At 44.3% G+C, this 20218-nt stretch overlaps 1 protein-coding gene across 1 annotated transcript in view; it reads right to left on the bottom strand.

The window, feature by feature from the left end:
- PASK (PAS domain containing serine/threonine kinase) overlaps nt 1–20218 on the bottom strand; it is a 58831-nt gene that overhangs the window by 34885 nt on the left and 3728 nt on the right. Inside the window, exons 2-9 of the mRNA XM_063442413.1 lie at nt 11090–11264; nt 10588–10760; nt 8206–8373; nt 7876–8004; nt 6619–6753; nt 5751–5993; nt 2469–2598; nt 1093–1192 (exon numbers count right to left, since the gene is read on the bottom strand). Coding sequence (XP_063298483.1) covers nt 1093–1192; nt 2469–2598; nt 5751–5993; nt 6619–6753; nt 7876–8004; nt 8206–8373; nt 10588–10760; nt 11090–11237 — 1226 coding nt within the window. The 5' untranslated portion in view covers nt 11238–11264. The remainder of the gene's footprint in view (nt 1–1092; nt 1193–2468; nt 2599–5750; nt 5994–6618; nt 6754–7875; nt 8005–8205; nt 8374–10587; nt 10761–11089; nt 11265–20218) is intronic.

Below are 20218 nucleotides of genomic sequence, written 5' to 3' on the forward strand. Positions count from 1 at the left end.
GATTTATTATGACTCATTTGGCAAAGAAAATACAGTTTTGCGAAATAAGAAAGCAAACATGGTACGCTTTAAGTAATTATATTGCTGCTTTTACCTTAAAAATTGCACAGCATAGCTGCCAATTATATTAATGATTCACATACTCATGTTTTGTATGATATGACATGATTACTCATGTTTCTTTTCCCAATATGCTTTCTCTGGCCACTTTATATAAGACAAAAGAAGAGAGAGACCTCATAGGTCTTGTAGTAGTCAAAAGCTGTTTAAGTGAAGATACAGTAAACAAACATCACGATTTAACATTTTAGGACCAAATCAGATGAAGGTCCCTACATGTCGGCTGAATCGGTCAAGTGCTGAATGACAATTTTTGTATCTTAAAAAGGACACGATAGACATCAAAACAACTTTAGCTTAATGAAGGGGTTTTGGTGAAAAGGTCTTGCCATTGCAGTCTCACTGCTCAATTATCTGCCATTTAGAAGTTAAATCCTCTGTTTATACAGTCCTAGCCACACTTCCCTGGCTGTGACGAACACAGCCTGCATAAACAAAAATGGTTTTCATTTTCAATCAGATGTCAATTTGCTTTAGAAATGTCTTTCTCCTGCTCTGTAAATTGAACTTAAAAAAAAAAACACACACACACGGCTCCTGCAGGGCCTACATTGCTATAACATAGCATGAGATAAGAAGTTCTCAATTAAACAGACTTTCCAATAAAGGAAGTTTAAACAATACATGTCTATTTACAGGAAGTGTTTAGGAAGGCTGTGCAAGTTATATGCAGAGAGGTAGGACTAGGGACGTATAAACAAAATGATTTACCTCTTAAATGGCAGAGAATTGATCAGTGAGACTGCAGGGGCATGATCTAAACACCAAAACAGCTTCATAAAGCTAAAGTTGATTTGGTGCCCATAATGTCTCATTAGACTAGTACATGACCATAGATATATAGATAGACAGAGACACACACACTGTATGATCTCACTCTAATCTAGAATGTTTCTTTTGTTCTTATTGTTGGATTGTCTTCTTGAAAAAAAACTTTCATAAAACTATTTAATAACAAAAATATATCAATACCTTGCAGATGGGGTCGGAGGTGTTAATACGACACAGCAATCACTGTGTGGATGATCCTCACCAGTATTCATGGAGTTATTCTGTAAATATTTTGCCATAACTGTCAGCAGATAAAAATTTGATCAGTCAGTGCATGACAACCACTAAAACAAAACAATTTGTGTATGAAGCCCTGACGTGCGTTAGTTCAGCAAGGCATTGAAGAGAAACATGTTAAATATTATGGGATGCATGCAAGTCATTAGGAGTGAGTAGCCACATCCATTGTCACGGCCAGTTTAGAGGAGGAGGAAGGTACTCTTCAAGTAAGTATATCTTTTAATATACACAATTTGGTCAGCATAATATTTACAATTAATCCATTCAAACTGTAAATTTATCAAGTTGTGTCACGTTAAATTTAAAGGGACACTACCGGGACAAAACAACTTTAGCTTAATAAAGCATTTTTTGTGCATATAGCATGTCCCTGTAGGAGTTAATTCATTATTGTTTCGGTTCATGCAGTCCTAGTCACACCTCCCCTAGCTGTGACTCACACAGTCTGCATGAAAAATGGTTTCAGTCAGATGTTGCTTTAGAAGTTTTTATCTCCTGCTTTGTAAATTGAACTTTAACCACCTACACGAGTCCTGCAGGGTCTAGGAGGCTATTGAGCAGGAGATGGGAAATTCTACATCAAACAGAATTTGCAACAAAGGATGTTTAAGCACCGTTTACAGAAAGGATTTAGGAAGGCTGTACAAGTCACATGCATGGAGGTGTGAGTAGGGCTGCATAAAGTGATTTAACTCTAAAATGCCAGAGAATTGAGAAGTGAGACTTCAGGGGCATGATCTAAAAACACCAGAGCCACTCCATTAAGTTAAAGCTGATTTGGTGCCTATAGTGTCCCTTTAAAATAAAAAAGTAACTTTATGCGTTTGTATTTGTTTTTTTATTACACAGCAATGTTACAGTGATGCTGCCCACCACAGGTGTGTCCTACTAAGGGTTAATACTTGTGTAGGGACTCATAAAAATATATCTTTCTGTCTCATTCGCTCTCAACTTATAGCTAAAAGCATCAAGTTGAATTGTTAGTGTAGGACTCACTGAAGAGCTTTGCTTCAACAAGGCATATGAGCTTACATTTTAATGGCCGTTGCCGTGGTACTAAAAATAGCAAATTATTGCAGCAATGAAGATACATCAACAATGTACTTTATCTAGTCCACAACCCCAGTCTGCTAGATTTGAAAAATGTTAACCTTGGATACTGAAATTTTAAAGGGGCACACCAACCACAATAATCACGTAAACATTTAACAGGATGTAGTGAGTATATTCACATTTTTTCCCCATCAGATAGCAAACTCTATCCATTTTACAATTACCATCATTGCAGGAGAGGTCGTGTGATCTGGTTTTGTGCTGCATTTCTTTAGAAGGAGTCAAAAGTGGTGAATGCTCCATCTCTGCACTCCGCATATAGTGAAAGAACCCAGGAATAAGAAATGTGATGTTCTGTTGGAGAAATGTGATTAAATAGAAAATATATGAAATAATAGATTATGTTTAATATTTTTATTAGTGATATTGCAGAAGGTCTTGATGGTAAGATATGTCTTTTTGCTGATGATACAAAGATTTGCAACAGGGTTTATGTTCAAGGAGGTAAAGCCATATGACAGTTTAGGTAAACTAGAAAAATGGTCAGAGTTGTGGCAACTGACATTTAATGTGGATAAGTGCAAGATAATGCATTTTGGGCGAAAACACCCAAGAGTAGAGTACAGAATATTTGAGTCCTAACCTCACAATTGAGGAAAGGGATTTAGGGGTAATTATTTCTGATGACTTAACGCGGCACTGTCATGGCCGAATCCCGTGTTGTTGTTTTTTTTTTTTTTTTAACCCCCTCCCGACTACACTACATCCAATTGTCCCCCTAGTCATCCCCAAATGCCCCCATATTACCTATTTTTTTTTATCTTTATTTTCTGCCTGGACCTAGGTCCTGGGCGCCGCCATCCTTGTGTGGGTAGATTAAGTCCCTGTGGGACACGTCATCTGCCCACACTAGATAGCGCTGTGAAATTCCCACACATGCCCAGTTAAACACTTGGGCATGCGAACAGGAATTTTATCTATTCATTCGTCAGAAAGACGAATGAATGAATAGAAATGTCAAACGAACAAACAAACACTGAATATCAGTGTTCGTTCAGTTTATTACAAGGAGGGAGCTACCGGCTCGCAGCTCCCTCCTTGTAAAATGTAAAGATGGGAGCAGTGCTCCCCGCCACTTCCTTACCCCCCTATGTCCTCCCTCACTCTACTGGGGCCAATATGACCCCCATAACAACATAAGAGAGATTGAAATCTCCCGAATGCCCCTACTCACTATACCGCAAGTAGGGGCATGTCTACTAAACAGTAAGCAGCCTGTGGCTGCTCACGGTTGTAAAAAAACCCTAGTACCTATTGTTGGGGGCCATAAAAAAACAATAAGGTGACAAGAGGTCCCCAAGCCTTTCCCCGCCCTGTGGAGCTCAGTCTGCGCTGTGCCCTCGTCAGGTTAAGATGGCCACAGGCTGCTCATTGTTTAGTAGACGCGATATAGCAAGTAGGGACAGAATTTACTAATACCAAGTAATCTTTACTTATTATTAGTAAATTTGTCTGGTAGACCAATTTAGGTCTTTCAGCCTTTTGGTAGATAGCTCCCTGATACCGTGGGAATTAGGGAGTTATCTACTAAGCGGCTGCAAGATGCAGCCGTGGCACGAATAGGATCGGAATTTCATTGATTAGAATGAAATTCCGATACGAACAAAGTCCCGAATTGTGTCCTAACATGAATGAACAAACTGTTCTCATTGTGTTAGGATGCAATTCGGCAGTTTCGCCGGTGTTCTGTCTAAATGACATGACGTTCGGGAATATTGACAGGAAGCATTGCGGGAACAGGGAGGAATGCTTAGAATTGTACGGAAAGGTCTTTGACCACCGGAAATGAAGCACACTTTGCTCCTCTACTGGTCAGAGATGGTCAGGCGTAAGACACCTCCAAATAGTCCCTACTTTGTCTTATGTTTTAAAGAAAACTAGAGCAGACAGGAAGATATGAAGAACAGATCCTGAGAGAGGGAGAGAAGAGGAATTGATTAAATAAAGGTAAGTTTGGCATGACAGTGCCACTTTAAAGGTAGGCAGACAATGTAATAGAGCAGCAGGAATTGCTAGCAGAATGCTTGGTTGTATAGGGAGAGGTATTAGCAGTAGAAAGAGGGAAGTGCTCATGCCATTGTACAGAACACTGGTGAGACCTCACTTGGAGTATTGTACGCAGTACTGGAGACCGTATCTCCAGAAGGATATTGATACTTTTGAGAGAGTTCAGAGAAGGGTTACTAAACTGGTTCATGGATTGCAGGATCAAACTAACAAGGAAAGGTTAAATGATCTTAACAGCTTGGAGGAAAGACGAAGACAGGGGGGGGGGGGGGGGGATATGATAGAAGCATTTAAATACATAAAAGGGAATCATCACAGTAAAGGAGGAGATTATATTTAAAAGAAGAAAAACTACCACAACAAGAGGACATAGTCTTAAATTAGAGGGGCAAGGGTTTAACCCCTTAAGAACCAAACTTCTGGAATAAAAGGGAATCATGACATGTCACACATGTCATGTGTCCTTAAGGGGTTAAAAATAATATCAGGAAGTATTACTTTACTGAGAGGGTAGTGGATGCATGGAATACCTTCCAGCTGAGGTGGTAGAGGATTACACAGTGAGGAAGTTTAAGCATGCGTGGGATAGGTATAAGGCTATCCTAATGATAAGATAAGGCCAGGGACTAATAAAAATATTTAGAAAATTGGGCAGACTAGATGGGTCAAATGGTTCTTATCTGCCGTCACATTCTATGTTATGTTTCTAATATATTTTCTCACGGGTCAGTACTGCATTAATTAAAGCATCATAAAAATATTGCATGAATTAACACCAGGCTAGTAAACCACAAGTAAAACAATGAATCAATGGCTGATCTAAACAAACAGAATACATATAAATACAGAATATAAATGTAAAAAAAACAAAAAGTAGAAAAACACACAATGTAAAACAAACCAGCTGCCTTGAGAACACAGTTATTTGATGCAAGGACATTGCACAGCAATATAAATTGTATTAATCTGACAATCATGGGCTGATTACAAAGCCATTTCTTATCTTGTCTAGCACCTGGCTAAATTGGGAGTAGGACTATTCTGGCCTGTAAGTCTTTTGTTATGGACAACATCTATTCACAAAATGAAATGAACAAATTCATTTCATAAATAATGCATTGTGGTGAACTGAAAAACTATTTTAATAAATTTTGGCAATTTTGGAGATTGTTTTTTCTATCTGTTTTAGGTTGAATTTTGCAAATTTGGTTACCAATTATAAAACATTTTTATTTTATTTTTTTATCTAGAGCAGTTGTTTTCAACCAGTTTGCCTCATGCTACCTCAAAGTGTTCAGAAACACATTGGCTTCAGGGCTATAATAGGACCAATGCTGTCCTTGTACTGTGGTTTTTTTTTTTTGTTTTTTTTTTTTAAATGTGTATCTGAAAAAAAAAATAAAAAAAAAAAATAGGAAATGGCACAGGTTAATACTCACCTTCCCTAAAAGTTGTGTTGAGTCGTAGCCAAACAGAGCAGCCGAAAAACTACCATTCAGTCCATGTATGGATCCATTTGGACGCAGGGTGATCAGGCCACTGATAGAGGACAGGACATGGAGGCTAGCGCAATATTCCTCCACTCCAGGGACACCTTCCAACGAACTCTCTAGTAGATTTAAAGTGAGCGGGAAGGTTGCTCCATCACGTGTTATACCGACTATTCTCTGCTGTCTTACACTCTGAAACAGAATATTATTATTTACGTGATAAATATTACTTTAACAATGTATTTGCTATTGAGAAAATGGGGTGTTTTGTCTTCTTAAACACCAATACAAGAATGATAATTCTACTCATTTATTAATCAGTCCTAATCTGTTTAAAAGTTCACTCTGTTGGTACCCTTTAAATGAGATGGCCATGTAGCTGTAAATTAAAGCAGAATGGTTACTTCGGAGATTTATGAACAACAGGATGGATAATGATGAGTTACATTTTATTCGTTTTGCTTTTTTTAAACGTTTTATTATTCTTCAAAACTAAAAATACAGGATATATTAAGAATATGAGACCAAAACCTATCAAATGCACTTAAATTGTGTTGCTGTCTGAAGTGTGCCCTTAAGATATCATTACAAGCTTACCAGAAGACAACTACTGCAAACTATTAAATGCCTGTTGGGTTCTCCATATTATTTTACAAGTGCTTGCAGTGATGTATATCTTAAGCAGGCCTTTGAGGTTTTACCCATTATGACTCATGCACAGTGCTTTTTAGATCTAAGTATGTTTATGCTGCAGGGTTGCATAATATGAATTTAAGTAGGTCAACATCATTTCTGTAAATCACAAGCATATTGGTACCTGTGGCATCTCTCTCCCAGGAAGTGGGTAATGAATGGAGGGCAATAAGTCAACTAGGCGCTGCCCTAAAAGTTCCTCAGGGTCCATATAGCCATACAACCGTGCACATATGTTATCACAGGACACAATCCTTCCCTAGAAAAAAAGAAGGTGGTAAAAATAGTAACCTCAAAAATTAAAGAAACATCCTAAACACATAAAAGCATTTCAGTTTGGTAAAGTAGTTTATGTGTGCCCTCTTTGTTTTATTTTACAAAATTGCTGATTTCAACAGGAAGCTGCTCTTTTATAAATAAGCCTTGTTACACCTTCCCGGCTGTCAGTCAGACAACTGTTCTTGTCATTACCTGGATTTTTAGCTCAGTGGAACTAAACTCAAAATGCAGCAATGGCTCAGAGCACCTGGCTTGCCAACACGTCTCACTGAGCTGCATTGGGAAGTCTGTGATTAAACAACCACAGAAAGTCTGGGCTGGGGAACATGGGGAGGGCTTACAGTAGCTGCAAATACTAGTTAAGCAATAATTGCAAGACACAAGTCAAGGTTTCACCCACCCCCACTCCGTCAAAAAAAAAAAAAAAAAGGAAAACAAATTACAAGAATATTTTCTTTTGGGCTCTATTTATTTTTATTTTTTTTTTAATTTAAGTGTAGGAGTTGTATTTCTCCCTCTTGGACAACCCTAAGTAAGCTATATTGGCAGGATCGGCATCTAGCTTTTGCAGCTTTGTAGAAGTGGGATGTCATAAAGCCTGCTTTATAGGACCCTCTGAGCCTGGCATGACCAAGTAAGAGGACAAACAGTTTTAAGACGGTTTGCCCACTAACTAGAAAACGTTGCCAGGGTACATCATAACTACACCTAGATTAATTCTAGGGAGTAATTAAAATATTTAAAAGGACTAATATACTAATACAGCCATGATGGGGAGAGACTAAATAATGCTCAGGGAAACATTAGTAACAGTGTCCCACAATAGAAGCACATTAAGTGAATAGGTGCAGGAACAACAAAGTTGCACCTCAATATAGAATGAACCCTAGAGCAAAAAAAAAAAAAAAATTAAAAAAATTAAAAAATAAAAAGCAGATGGTAAAAAAAAAAAAAGGTTAATATGAGGGTTTGAGGGTCAAAAAAAGCCCACTAGCATCAACCTAAACCTCAATAAACCTTCAGAGGGTCAGTTGTCTGATGGATTGCATGATAGTATCCCTCAAAAGACAAAGTGTAAAGTGTTTAAGTGGATAATACTCACATCCTGCTGAAATGACAGTGTAGCAGTGATTCTTTGTATATTCTCTAAAAACAGCAGACATTGGTTCTTAACTCTTCGTATCCACATGCGCAGTATTATCACCTCTCCCCCAGAGCGCACAGCTTCAACCTGATAAAAAGACATTCAATGATCATTGTACACAAACCAAACTGTAGGTCACAATTCTAAAAATGGTACATTCACCATAACGAGTATTATGTGGGATCTGCTTTTGATACTACTTTTCAAACTTTGCCCAGAATTGCACTTTTTTCCCCAAAATGTCAAGAACTTGAATATAAGAGCCAAGTGATGCTACATTTTACTTACCACTTCCCCTGGTACCCGCGAAAGTCCATCACCCTCCGTAAGCTCCTCCTGTAGCTCCTCAGAAATCCTGTGACTGGAAGCAGGGATTAGCACAGACAGGCTCATCCCAATCAGCTCTGGACTACTGTATCCAAAGAGTCTGCAGGCTTTATCATTGGCCATCAAAATCTGCAAAAATACACAATATACTCGCTTGGATTTTTCAAATGTGTATTAACCGTTTAATCACAACTCAGCATCAACGTTTCGACCCTTCAGGGTCTTTATCAAGATCCAAGCGAGTGCTCCTGTTTCTTACATACATACACATATATATATATATATACACATATACAAAATATCAAAGCCAGGCACTCCTCCGTTCATGTAGTTTCAAAGTATTATGGGCCCAGGTGCAATCCCGCGTTATATATATAGATAAGTAATGAAGGGAGCACACTGGGTCTTGAAAATCGTGCAAAATTATTTACTGCATTCAAAAAGAATACAACGCTGTGGTATACAAAACAAATCAACGTTTCGACCCTGCTGGGTCTTTATCAAGATCACAGTGCAAATAAAAAATTACTGACAATTTATACATAAACATGTGTTAAGCTTACCATTAGGATGATCGGACAGCCTGCAGACTGAAAACCCGGAAGTGAGGATCACCACGTGACATCGTGTGTGTGACGTATTCCGTATTGCGTGAGTAGCGTAGTTGCTAGGTAACTACGTCTAAGAAGTGAAAACGTGTTGCATATTACGTAGATAGCGTAGTTGCCAAGTAGCTACGTCCGAGAGGTATATGAAAGGTATATGAATTTAATCTTTATTACTGTATCAAACTGTAGGCATTGAGCTGGAAGCATGATATCTATATAGTCACTAGTCTTACCATATTCATATAAATATATATACTTCTATCAGCTGTAACTCCCTATCTCTATATGATAGAACTATTCACTAGTTTATAAAGAAAATATCCCCCCCAATCTATTCTGCTATAGGTAAACCAGTCGCCATAGTTTGATCCTCAATGGTTACATACATGAATAGATCCAAATGCGAATTGGCAAAAGAGTCCCTAACCTAGAGGGCAGGTTCAGATTGTCACAGAATAGATCTGTATGTTGATAGAAGTATATATATTTATATGAATATGGTAAGACTAGTGACTATATAGATATCATGCTTCCAGCTCAATGCCTACAGTTTGATACAGTAATAAAGATTAAATTCATATACCTTAGAGGTATAGATTAGAATGCCTCATATACCTTGCACTGGTATTGGTAGATTCCATAATGTGATTCAGTAACTAATCTTCGATATATGTTCTAGCCCTATCCCTATCTACATGTGTTATTATATGTACACTGCTCGTACACTTTAAGATTTGCACTTTGATTTTCTTTCACTTTTTTTTCACTGCACCTAGTTTCAGTACACACATAGATGTACACATGTGGATCTTTAAGGTATGGGCTCAAGGTTTCTGTATATACAAGCTGGTAGGCTGATGCAGCCTCTCTGTCTTCATTTTGCCCTCTTCGGGCATTTGTTTTTATTTCTCGGACGTAGCTACTTAGCAACTACGCTATCTACGTAATATGCAACACGTTTTCACTTCTTAGACGTAGTTACCTAGCAACTACGCTACTCACGCAATACGGAATACGTCACACACACGATGTCACGTGGTGATCCTCACTTCCGGGTTTTCAGTCTGCAGGCTGTCCGATCATCCTAATGGTAAGCTTAACACATGTTTATGTATAAATTGTCAGTAATTTTTTATTTGCACTGTGATCTTGATAAAGACCCAGCAGGGTCGAAACGTTGATTTGTTTTGTATACCACAGCGTTGTATTCTTTTTGAATGCAGTAAATAATTTTGCACGATTTTCAAGACCCAGTGTGCTCCCTTCATTACTTATCTATATATATATATATATATATATATACACACACACATACACACACACACGCTTAGTTGTTGGTAATTTGCTGGCATACCCACCACTACCAAAGTAAGAGTTTGTAACCTTTTATGTTAATAAATTGTTTGAGATACTATTCAATTGGGGGTTCCTGTCCCTCTATTTTCTCCTATACCACATCGAAAATTTGTATACATCTGACTGAATACACAGTTTGGAGACATCCATCCATCCTGATATACTGCTGTGGGAATTATAATTGGTTTTCTAAAAATGATAAATGTTGTAGGAGTAACTCTTTAGTAGGAGACAGGAAAGAAACCCAACATACACTTTGAACGTACATTATTGAGTATTGTAGTCATTTTCCATTTACACAAAACAATGTCTCTTTACTGTTTGTATATGAAATGCTAGCTAGCTGTACTGCAGTAAAAATCTGAATTTTAACCAGTACCTGAGAAGTCTTTGTGCAGATTGTCAAAACAGCTCTGCTTGCACTGCGCCCATAAATGGGCGAGAATGGACTGCTATCATCTGGGGTGGGAATACCACTAGCAGTACCCAAAGGTGATCGGGACAGATTGTGACCATTTGCCGAAGACAGACTATAAGAACTCCAATCTTCTCCTAAAAAAATAGAATAAAACATAAATTTGTTTCTCTGTTCCACAGAATAAACGCAGGAAGAGCTTTAAGTGTGACTATATACAAAACCTTCAAACACCATAATCACTACTACTGTAATGGTTATATTGCTGGGACCTTCTTCACGAGTAGAGTGGTGACAAGAGGACATTCAGGTAAGAAGTCAAAACTCATAAACAGTGTGACTACTTACACTTGGGAGTGGGAGGCACAAGGGTACTGTGTAGTGGCACAGCAAGTTGCAGTGGTTATGGTGTTTAGAATGTTCTGACCTCGAGGTGATATTCATGCAGTTTACACATGAGGTTTACCTGTCAGACTGGCAGTATTCCAGTGGCCCCGGTCTCGACCACAATGATGCCTTCTTTTTGGACTTGGGATTTGAGGGAAAGATTTACTCAGTGGGGAAACGACATGCAATGGAGAACTGGGCGAATCTGGGTGTACTGAAGCTGCCATTTTGGAGCAATTATGGTTTGCCTTTGGCTATGGAGAAAAAAAAAAAACAGGTAAAACATAAATATTATAAAGTCATGCAGTTATTTATGGGAGACTCATTATTGCATTATTGAAAACCGTGAGCAGCATCTACTGTGGGCCATGATAGTTAGACTGTAGTGGTTCAGCACAAGAACATAGTGTCATTCAAGTAGAGTTTATAATGGTGCCAGTTATTGCAATGCGAAAAAAATCACTTTGGCCAGTTCATCCAAATAAAACTCCTTTTAATCCACACCTTAACATCTGAAAAATAAGTTATTTCCTGGACATATGGATTAGTTTGGGTATGATTTAACTATTTTGAATTAGACGAACCAACTGTAACACATTTTTGCAAAAGTCTCAGTATACACCATAACCTTTGTGGACACTGGAGATTCTAAGAACTGTAATGAAGATTATTCTTAATAGGCACTGCATGGCTGACAATGAGAATTACATTTCACAGAATGTTTTGTGCAGGTGTATCCCAAACGATCCCTTACCGTAAGCTTGAGAACTGCCTAGCTCCAACTCAAACAATTTTACTATAGATGGTGTTGCTATGAACTACACTGTCATTTTCCTTTCTTTCCTTTCATAGTCGCGACAGTGTCTGAAGAAGAGTTCTAACTCCATACAAAGGACTTAATCTACTGAATAACATAATTTTCAACAAAGAGAAAACAATATATTTGTACCACCAGTTTCAGAGATATCGATTCATCAAGTATTACTATATTGTACTGAGATACTGCTAATTTTCTATATTAATTTCTTTAATGTCAATGCCGTACAATAAGTAGTCCAAAGAAAACGAAGTTACAGAAAATACGAGTTGTGCAAATCCAAACTCAAGCAAACATACAATCAAAAAATAAATTGGGAGGGGGCGTGTCCGGCAGCCGACCAAGATGGCAGTGTGAACCCGGAGCTCCTCGTGGCACCCGCACCGAAACCGCACCAACCAGCTCATCCCGCTCGCAGCACACACCAAATGGGACGCACAAGGAAGCTCACCGACACCGGAGGCACCCCGAGGCCCGCGGGTCCCGGAGGGGACCACACAATCGGGTCCTACATGCAACCCGCTACCCGCGCGCAATCCCCGCAGCCGGAAATGGAGGCCGCAAACCAAGCGCCGGACTCCACTCCATCCACCCCGGCCAGGCACTCACCAGCCTTATCTGCAGCCTCAGAACCCCAGATGCAGCAGGAGGAGGGATGGAGGGAGATACTGCCCAACCTCCTAATGAAAACAGACATTGAGGCCCTCTCAGACCGCCTAGGCCGGGTGGTACGTGAGGAGGTGGCCCAACTCCGGGCAGATATGGCTAACATGGAGGCCCGCATGTCCGTGGCGGAGGCAGAGACAAAGGCCCTCCGGACAGATTTGGAGCACACCAACACGACTGTCACGGGCCAAGAAGCAGACATGGCGTACCTGACCACATGGGTGGACGACCTGGACAACCGCGGCCGCAGGCTGAACTTACGCGTCCGCGGGGTGAGAGAAGGAGGCCCGGCGGAGAATATCCCTGACATCCTGAGACAACTATTTGCACAGGTACTCGGGGGTCAGCAGATACCCAGAATAGGCCTAGTGAGGGCACACAGGGCCCTAAGACCCATACCGGCCCCAGAAGACCAGCCCAGGGACATCATTTGCTGCCTGGACAATTACCAGCTAAAGGAGGAAATACTGCGCACAGCACGCCGCATGGGAACCATACGCCAAGAGGGGCAAAGCATATCCATCTACCAAGATCTGTCCCGCTATACACTACAAGCAAGGCGAGCTCTACGCCCTGTGACCTCAGCGCTACAACAAGCAGGAATTCCGTACCGATGGGGCTACCCATTTTCCCTGACAGCCAGACAGGGCCCGGATCAACTAACGCTGAGAAAAGCAGAAGAAGTCCCAAGCTTTCTACGCACCCTAGGCCTCCCACCAATACAGGTACCCGATTGGCTAACAAGGTCATTCCTCCAGCAACCACCAGGACTGCAGCAACCACGCAGACAGGACCAAAACCCTCAAGGGCCCCAGCACCAACGCCGCCGCGACTGGAACCCAGGCCAGGCGAGGCGTGAGCGGTAAACAGACCATCAAACAACCAGGGGGGGACTCAAGGGCGGCAGAGAGAACACACCGAACTGTGAGTACCAACTATAGACGCACACACAAGTACAAGCTAGAAAGATTGGGGCGGGAAAGGGTAACCGGGGGGCCTGAGGGGACTACCGCATAATACCACACACAACTTTGAACTAGAAGGGAGGGAACTGGACTCTTGGGGAGGGGAATGGGAACAAGGGTCGGGCCAGGCCAAGGGGCCAAAGAGGTTATGGACGAACTAACACCTGACGCCCAAGCTCTACGGAACCCGCATGGCACACAGGAAGGACACAGAATGCACGCACAAATGGAGCCACACTAAGGACGGGAGGGAGGGCCAGGGGAAAAGGGCAGGGGGGGAAGGGCACGGGCTCCGCGAGCACAGTGCAAACACAGACGGCAGTAAGCACACAGAGGGAGGGGAGAGGAAGGGGGGCTGGGGGAAGAAAGGGGGGACAGTGAGAGCATGAAAGGGGCAAGGAGAGGGCGAGGAGGGAGGGAGGGGATCACTACAACCCTAATGCTAGTCGTGGGGCGCCCTAGGAATGGCGAGAGGGGAATGGGAGACCACAGGCAACAAGAGCGGATGAGGGGAGACAAAACGAAATACAAAGCAGTTAAGGGGTTATAATCTATGCATGCTTGCTATTTGTGATATATCTGATGTCTAAGATGCCACACGCACACAGCCCCCGCTGGGCACACACAACGCCTCAATGCTCGCAGACGTGGCGCCAGCAGACCCTTTGACTAGTGCTCCCACATACTTGGTAGACAGACATACTACATGATACGAAACAGAGACTCCCTAAGACGCCGCAAAGGCAAAAACCGCCCTACCACGACCCCAGTTCTCAAAATATCAGTATTAGAGACGCTAAAAGAAGTACGTAGCAGTACCCCCCCAAGGCAGACCCGAGTGACCAGCCGCCCCACGACCCTGACAAATTACTGAGAACAACCAAACCACCACGACACACGACTGTCCACCAAAAACCATGCAAAGCCCACGGATCATGGGCCCCCCCCCCCGGTAGGACCGCGCCAGCGCATAGGCTGACAGGGTGACCACCACACCAGAACACCATAAGGCAGCTCAGAAACCAGCACCACCACGCACTAACGCACACCAAACGACCCATCCACGCACCACACCGAGAGAACGAGCGGAAGCTCCGATCACATAGCCACTAGAGAGACGGGAATCCACACACCAAATCATACTTCAAAACACAAACACCCCTACGGACTCGGTAGGGAAAGCTCAGGCACACGGCTAGACTTCCCCGCAGGACCAGGACACACGGCCCCCTTCGCAGGAAGGGACGCACACACCCTAAAGACGACTAGGTCCCACCGACAGGCCGGACACTCAGTCGCACTGACGGGTTAACTGTCCATTACCCTACACGGACACTGACCCCCAGAGGCAGTGCATACACACACAAGGCAGATACACCACCCACACGCACACACACCAACACGACGCAACCCGCACAAACACCCGCAAACCCAACACCACCCACCTCCTTCAGCCCCCACCCCCAGCCATATCCACAGGTCCCCCTGGGCCGCCCGCGGGATGCCAGCCCCGGGGCCAAACGGATTCGCGCGGGAGGACCTGACTATCGTCTCGTACAACGTGCACGGACTGAACATCAGGGGAAAACGAACGAGACTATTACGAGATCTAAAACACTACAAGGCGTCAATAGCCTTCCTGCAAGAAACCCACTTTCAGGAGAGTAGAGCACCAGCCCTGAAAGACCGCAATTTCCATGTGGGATACTTCAGTAACAACCCGGACAAGCGCACGCGGGGAGTCGGCATTCTCTTCTCCAGACGTATCCCATACGCAGAAAAAGCTACCATCAGATGCAGCCAAGGTAGGTATGTTTTCACTAAAGGCACAATCCTGGACCAAACATACACATTTGCCAATATATATGCCCTGAACACTAAGCAACACCAATTCCTCGGACACGCACTGAATACGCTGATGAAATTCACAGAAGGTACACTAATAATTGGCGGAGACCTAAATCTGGCATTACACCCGGACCAAGATTCCTCGTCCCCACAAAGTGCAACCCCAAATAACAGATATGCGAACACCCTGCGCCTCCTCCATCACCACCAATTGGCAGACTGCTGGCGGGCGATGCACCCAACAGACCGCGATTATACTTTCTACTCCAGGACCCACGCAACATACACGAGGCTAGACTACTTCCTCACACCGCACCCGAACCTGACTCTGCTCACCGCTGCAGAGATCCTACCGATGACGTGGTCAGACCACTGCCCAATCCGCATACGGCTGAAATCACCGCTGTTCAGGCCCAAACAAATGTCGTGGCGGCTGAACGAATCGCTGCTTTCCGACACAACAGTGGTAGATAAAATCAGCGACTCCATACGAACATACTTTGTGGAAAACGAAACCGACGACGTAACGCCACTGACGTGTTGGGAGGCACACAAAACTGTGATCCGAGGCCAGATCATAGCACTCAGCGCATCACGCAAAAAGAAGGCGATACAAGAGATAACCGACCTCGGCCGAGACATAGCAACCCTAGAGGCGCGACATAAACGCACCCTGGACGCGACAACATACAGAGACCTGATAACCAAACGTGATCAACTCACCACACATCTCAACCGCTCAACACAACGCTCATATCAACACTTCAAACACATGATACATGAACACGGGGACAAATGCGGGAGACTACTTGCAAACCTCCTCAAACAGCGTAGGACCCAACTCTACATCCCGAAAATCAAGGACGCCAGACAACAACTCAGACACAGGCCGGACCACATATCCGCAACATTCCGAGCATACTACCAGAACCTGTATAACCTCCGCCAGACAGCCCCAGGAGCCCCACGGCCAAACATCACTGAAAATATCAGGGACTACCTGGTCTCCGCGAACGTGCCCGATATAGGCGACATAGCACGGGAAGCGTTAGAAGCACCCATAACACCAGAGGACATAGCATATGCCATCAAGAGGGCGAAAACCGGCAGAGCCCCAGGACCGGACGGCCTCCCCCTCCAATATTACAAAACATTTACGCAGGTAACGACACCGAAACTCCTGGTGGCACTTAATTCCATCCAAGAAGGAGTCACACCGACGGCCCAATTCACCTCGGCCAACATCACCTTACTCCCGAAGGAAGGGAAGGACCCAACACTGTGCCCCAGCTACCGCCTGATATCTGTGTTAAACACAGACCTCAAGCTTCTCGCAAGCATCCTCGCGACCAGACTGGCGCCACTGCTCCCCGCGTCAATCCACCCAGACCAAACGGGATTCATCCCAGGCAGGGAAGTGAGGGACAACACCATCAGAGCCCTAAATATCATAGCCCACGCCAAGACGCTAAAGACGCCGGTACTACTCCTGTCTACAGACGCAGAAAAAGCGTTTGACAGAGTGGACTGGGACATGATGTTCGCAACACTGCGACAGTTCGGCGTCGGGGCGAAGTTCCTCACCTGGGTGATGGCGCTATACACTGACCCGTCAGCAAGGCTCAGGATCAACGGCGCACTATCGGACCCATTCAACATCCTCAACGGAACCAGGCAAGGATGCCCGCTCTCACCCTTACTGTTTGCTATGACGCTGGAGCCTTTTCTTAATAAGATCAGACAGAACGCGGACATACAAGGAATGGAGATCGGAAAAACGCACCACAAAATCATGGCGTACGCGGACGACCTGTTGTTTGTAGTCACGAACCCAGAGACCTCCCTCAGGGCAATACAGACAGAATTTGAACTATATGGCCGACTCTCGAATCTCCAAATCAATCACTCGAAGTCAGAGATCCTAAACCTCACGGTCAATCACGCACTGAAAACAACGATCCAGAGACAACACCCATACCGCTGGTGCGACCACAGAATGAGGTACCTGGGGGTCTGGCTCACACCCAATCCAGCAGTCCTGTACGCCCAAAACTACCTCCCACTGTTGAGAAAAGCAACGGAGGAACTGCACAAATGGAGCTCATACTACATATCATGGCTAGGACGGGTGAACGCGGTCAAGATGACGCTGCTTCCCAAGCTACTGTTCATATTCCAAACAGTCCCGATAACAGCTCCACCATCATTTTTTACGGCACTGAAAACGGAAGTCCGCAAATTTATATGGAAAGGCAGGTCCCCCCGGATAGCACATGCCCAACTAATCCTACCCAGACTACGGGGGGGATTGGCAATGCCGGACTTTGAGAAATATCACCACGCGGCACACCTCACGAGGATCATCAGTTGGACGGTAGCAAGCGGCACGAAACAGTGGACCCAACTAGAATCAGACACGACCAACTGCGACCTCAGGACACTACCGTGGATCCCAAAAGCCACATACAAACACAAGCACATCACCAACCCATTTGTGGCGGCCACCATGCAAGCCTGGCACAAACAGGGCACGAAACAGTACCTGACGACAGACCCCGGCCCACTCCTCCCCTTGAGAGGCAACCCAGACTTCCCGGCAGGAGACATGGGCACAACTCCGCACCCACTAGGACACAAGCCAATCATCCGCATAAAAGACATCCTCCGAAACCCCTTCGACATCCGACCACTACATGAACTATTCCCGGACAGACCACATACCTTCGAACACACACTCCAGAGAGCGCAAATGACACAATACGCCCGATCAATCCCCCAGAAACCATACCTCCTGAGGGAACCAACCACATTCGAACACCTATGTTTGCAAGACCAAGAACCACCCCGAGCCATATCACAGATATACCAGACCCTAATCACGAGCAGATACCTACTGGCACCCCCATGCATCAGACAATGGGAGGAGGACCTAGACGAGCCCATGACAGAGGCAGACTGGGACACGGCCATCACCTTGATACAAAAGACACCGGGCTCAGCACGTCTACAGGAAAATTCCTACAAGATCCTCACTCGGTGGTACCTGACACCATCAATGCTCCACGCAAAGAACCCAGAGGTGCCAGACACCTGCTGGAGATGCGAGGAGGCAGTAGGCACATTCAAGCACATTTGGTGGTCGTGCCCCAAGATCCGTCCATACTGGGAGACGATTGGGAAGACTATACACGAAGTAACGGATGAATTAATACCAGAGACCCCAGCTGCCTTCCTCCTACACAAAACCACCATGCCAACACCGGCATACGTCAGATCCATCATCCCCAGACTGCTCAACGCGGCCAAGGCAACCATCCCCATCTACTGGAAACAAACAGCTACGCCCCCACTGAAACGATGGGTAGCAGAAGTGGAAGCGACGCGAACATTCGAAGACGTGAAAGCCGTCACCCCGCGACAAAGAGACCAATACACACAACGCTGGTTCTACTGGCTACGCCACACCACGTCCGACCCCCTCCAAAGCCGCCTTGCGGCAGACACCCCCGAGAGGAACGAGCAAGAAAGCGGCAGGCCAGAGCGGGGAGCCGAGAGACCTGGGGGCTGAGCAGAACGGGGCGGCAACGGGGGACTGGATAACAGGCCACCAACCAGCAACCCCCTCACATACCCTCTCGGGACACCGCCACACACACATACACTCGAAAAACAACCTCAGACACAAAAGATAGCCACATAACCAGGCGATGAGAAAGGAGACACATAATACGACAATGACCAACCACATGCTGAGGAGACACAAGCAAGACATACCAGCCACACACAACACAGATACCTGAGAATATACCGAGGGGCTACAGCGGCCAATAATAGACAGAACAAGATGAAACAACGCAACACACATAACCCACATTACCGCCTAGAACACAGGAGGCACGGGCCACATAACCGAACCCACCAGAAAGTTGGGATGCACACGAGATAACAAACCAGACGCCCGAAAAACGCCAAGCAAATATACCACACATCTGAACAACACTGAACCACACACAGCCCTAAGAACATGTTAAGCACGCGCGGCGCTGACAGACTCCACTATAGATACCAGGAATACACACCTCACTCACCGAACGACACCCACACACAACTCAAACCAAACACAGCACACAAACTAAGATCACTATTAAGGATGCAATAGACATGCCCAAACAACCTCTGCGCAGGCACCAAAAGTCATCACTGCAGCTAGGTGAAAGGAACCTCGGCGCAGGCAAAAAAAACGCTATGATAGATGTATTGAGAAACACGCCTCTGCGCAGGCAACTAAACGCGATGTTAGATGCAGGGTATGAAACGCCCCCGCGCAGACGACTGACTGCTTCGAGTAATACAACGAGGAACACACTTTCACACAGGCGACCGACTGCAATGTGCACATGCAGCCGTAAACCACATCCACGACATGACACGGATGATAATACGTGCAACACAATTACATGAGTCACAAATAACCATCCACGGGATAGCCATGCGAAATGTTAAAAGCATAGCACTTTCACTATCCACCTAGGTAACGCACCTACATGGCACAAGCCTTTACATACTCCTTAAGGTACCACTACATCTTCACAAGGGCCAATTTAGAACCACCCTATACAGTTGTATGCATTACACAACTAATGTTTTTCTTCTAGACAAGTATGTTGAAATGTTAATTCAGAATACTGTGGTTAAATGTTAGATTAAAGCCTAGACATAGTTTATGTACGATGAAAATGACCTGATTGATTCGCCTCTGCGCAGGCGATAATTTACAACTGTAATTTTATACTGATGCTTAAGCCTCTGCGCAGGCGACTGTTCGCTTTCATGAAACTCGGTTTGATGTAAGAAAACTTGACATGATACCAATAAATATATTTAAAACAAAAAATAAATTGGATACATGCTT

Source organism: Pelobates fuscus, chromosome 2 (genome assembly GCF_036172605.1).
Source record: "Pelobates fuscus isolate aPelFus1 chromosome 2, aPelFus1.pri, whole genome shotgun sequence".
Classification (NCBI taxonomy): domain Eukaryota; kingdom Metazoa; phylum Chordata; class Amphibia; order Anura; family Pelobatidae; genus Pelobates; species Pelobates fuscus.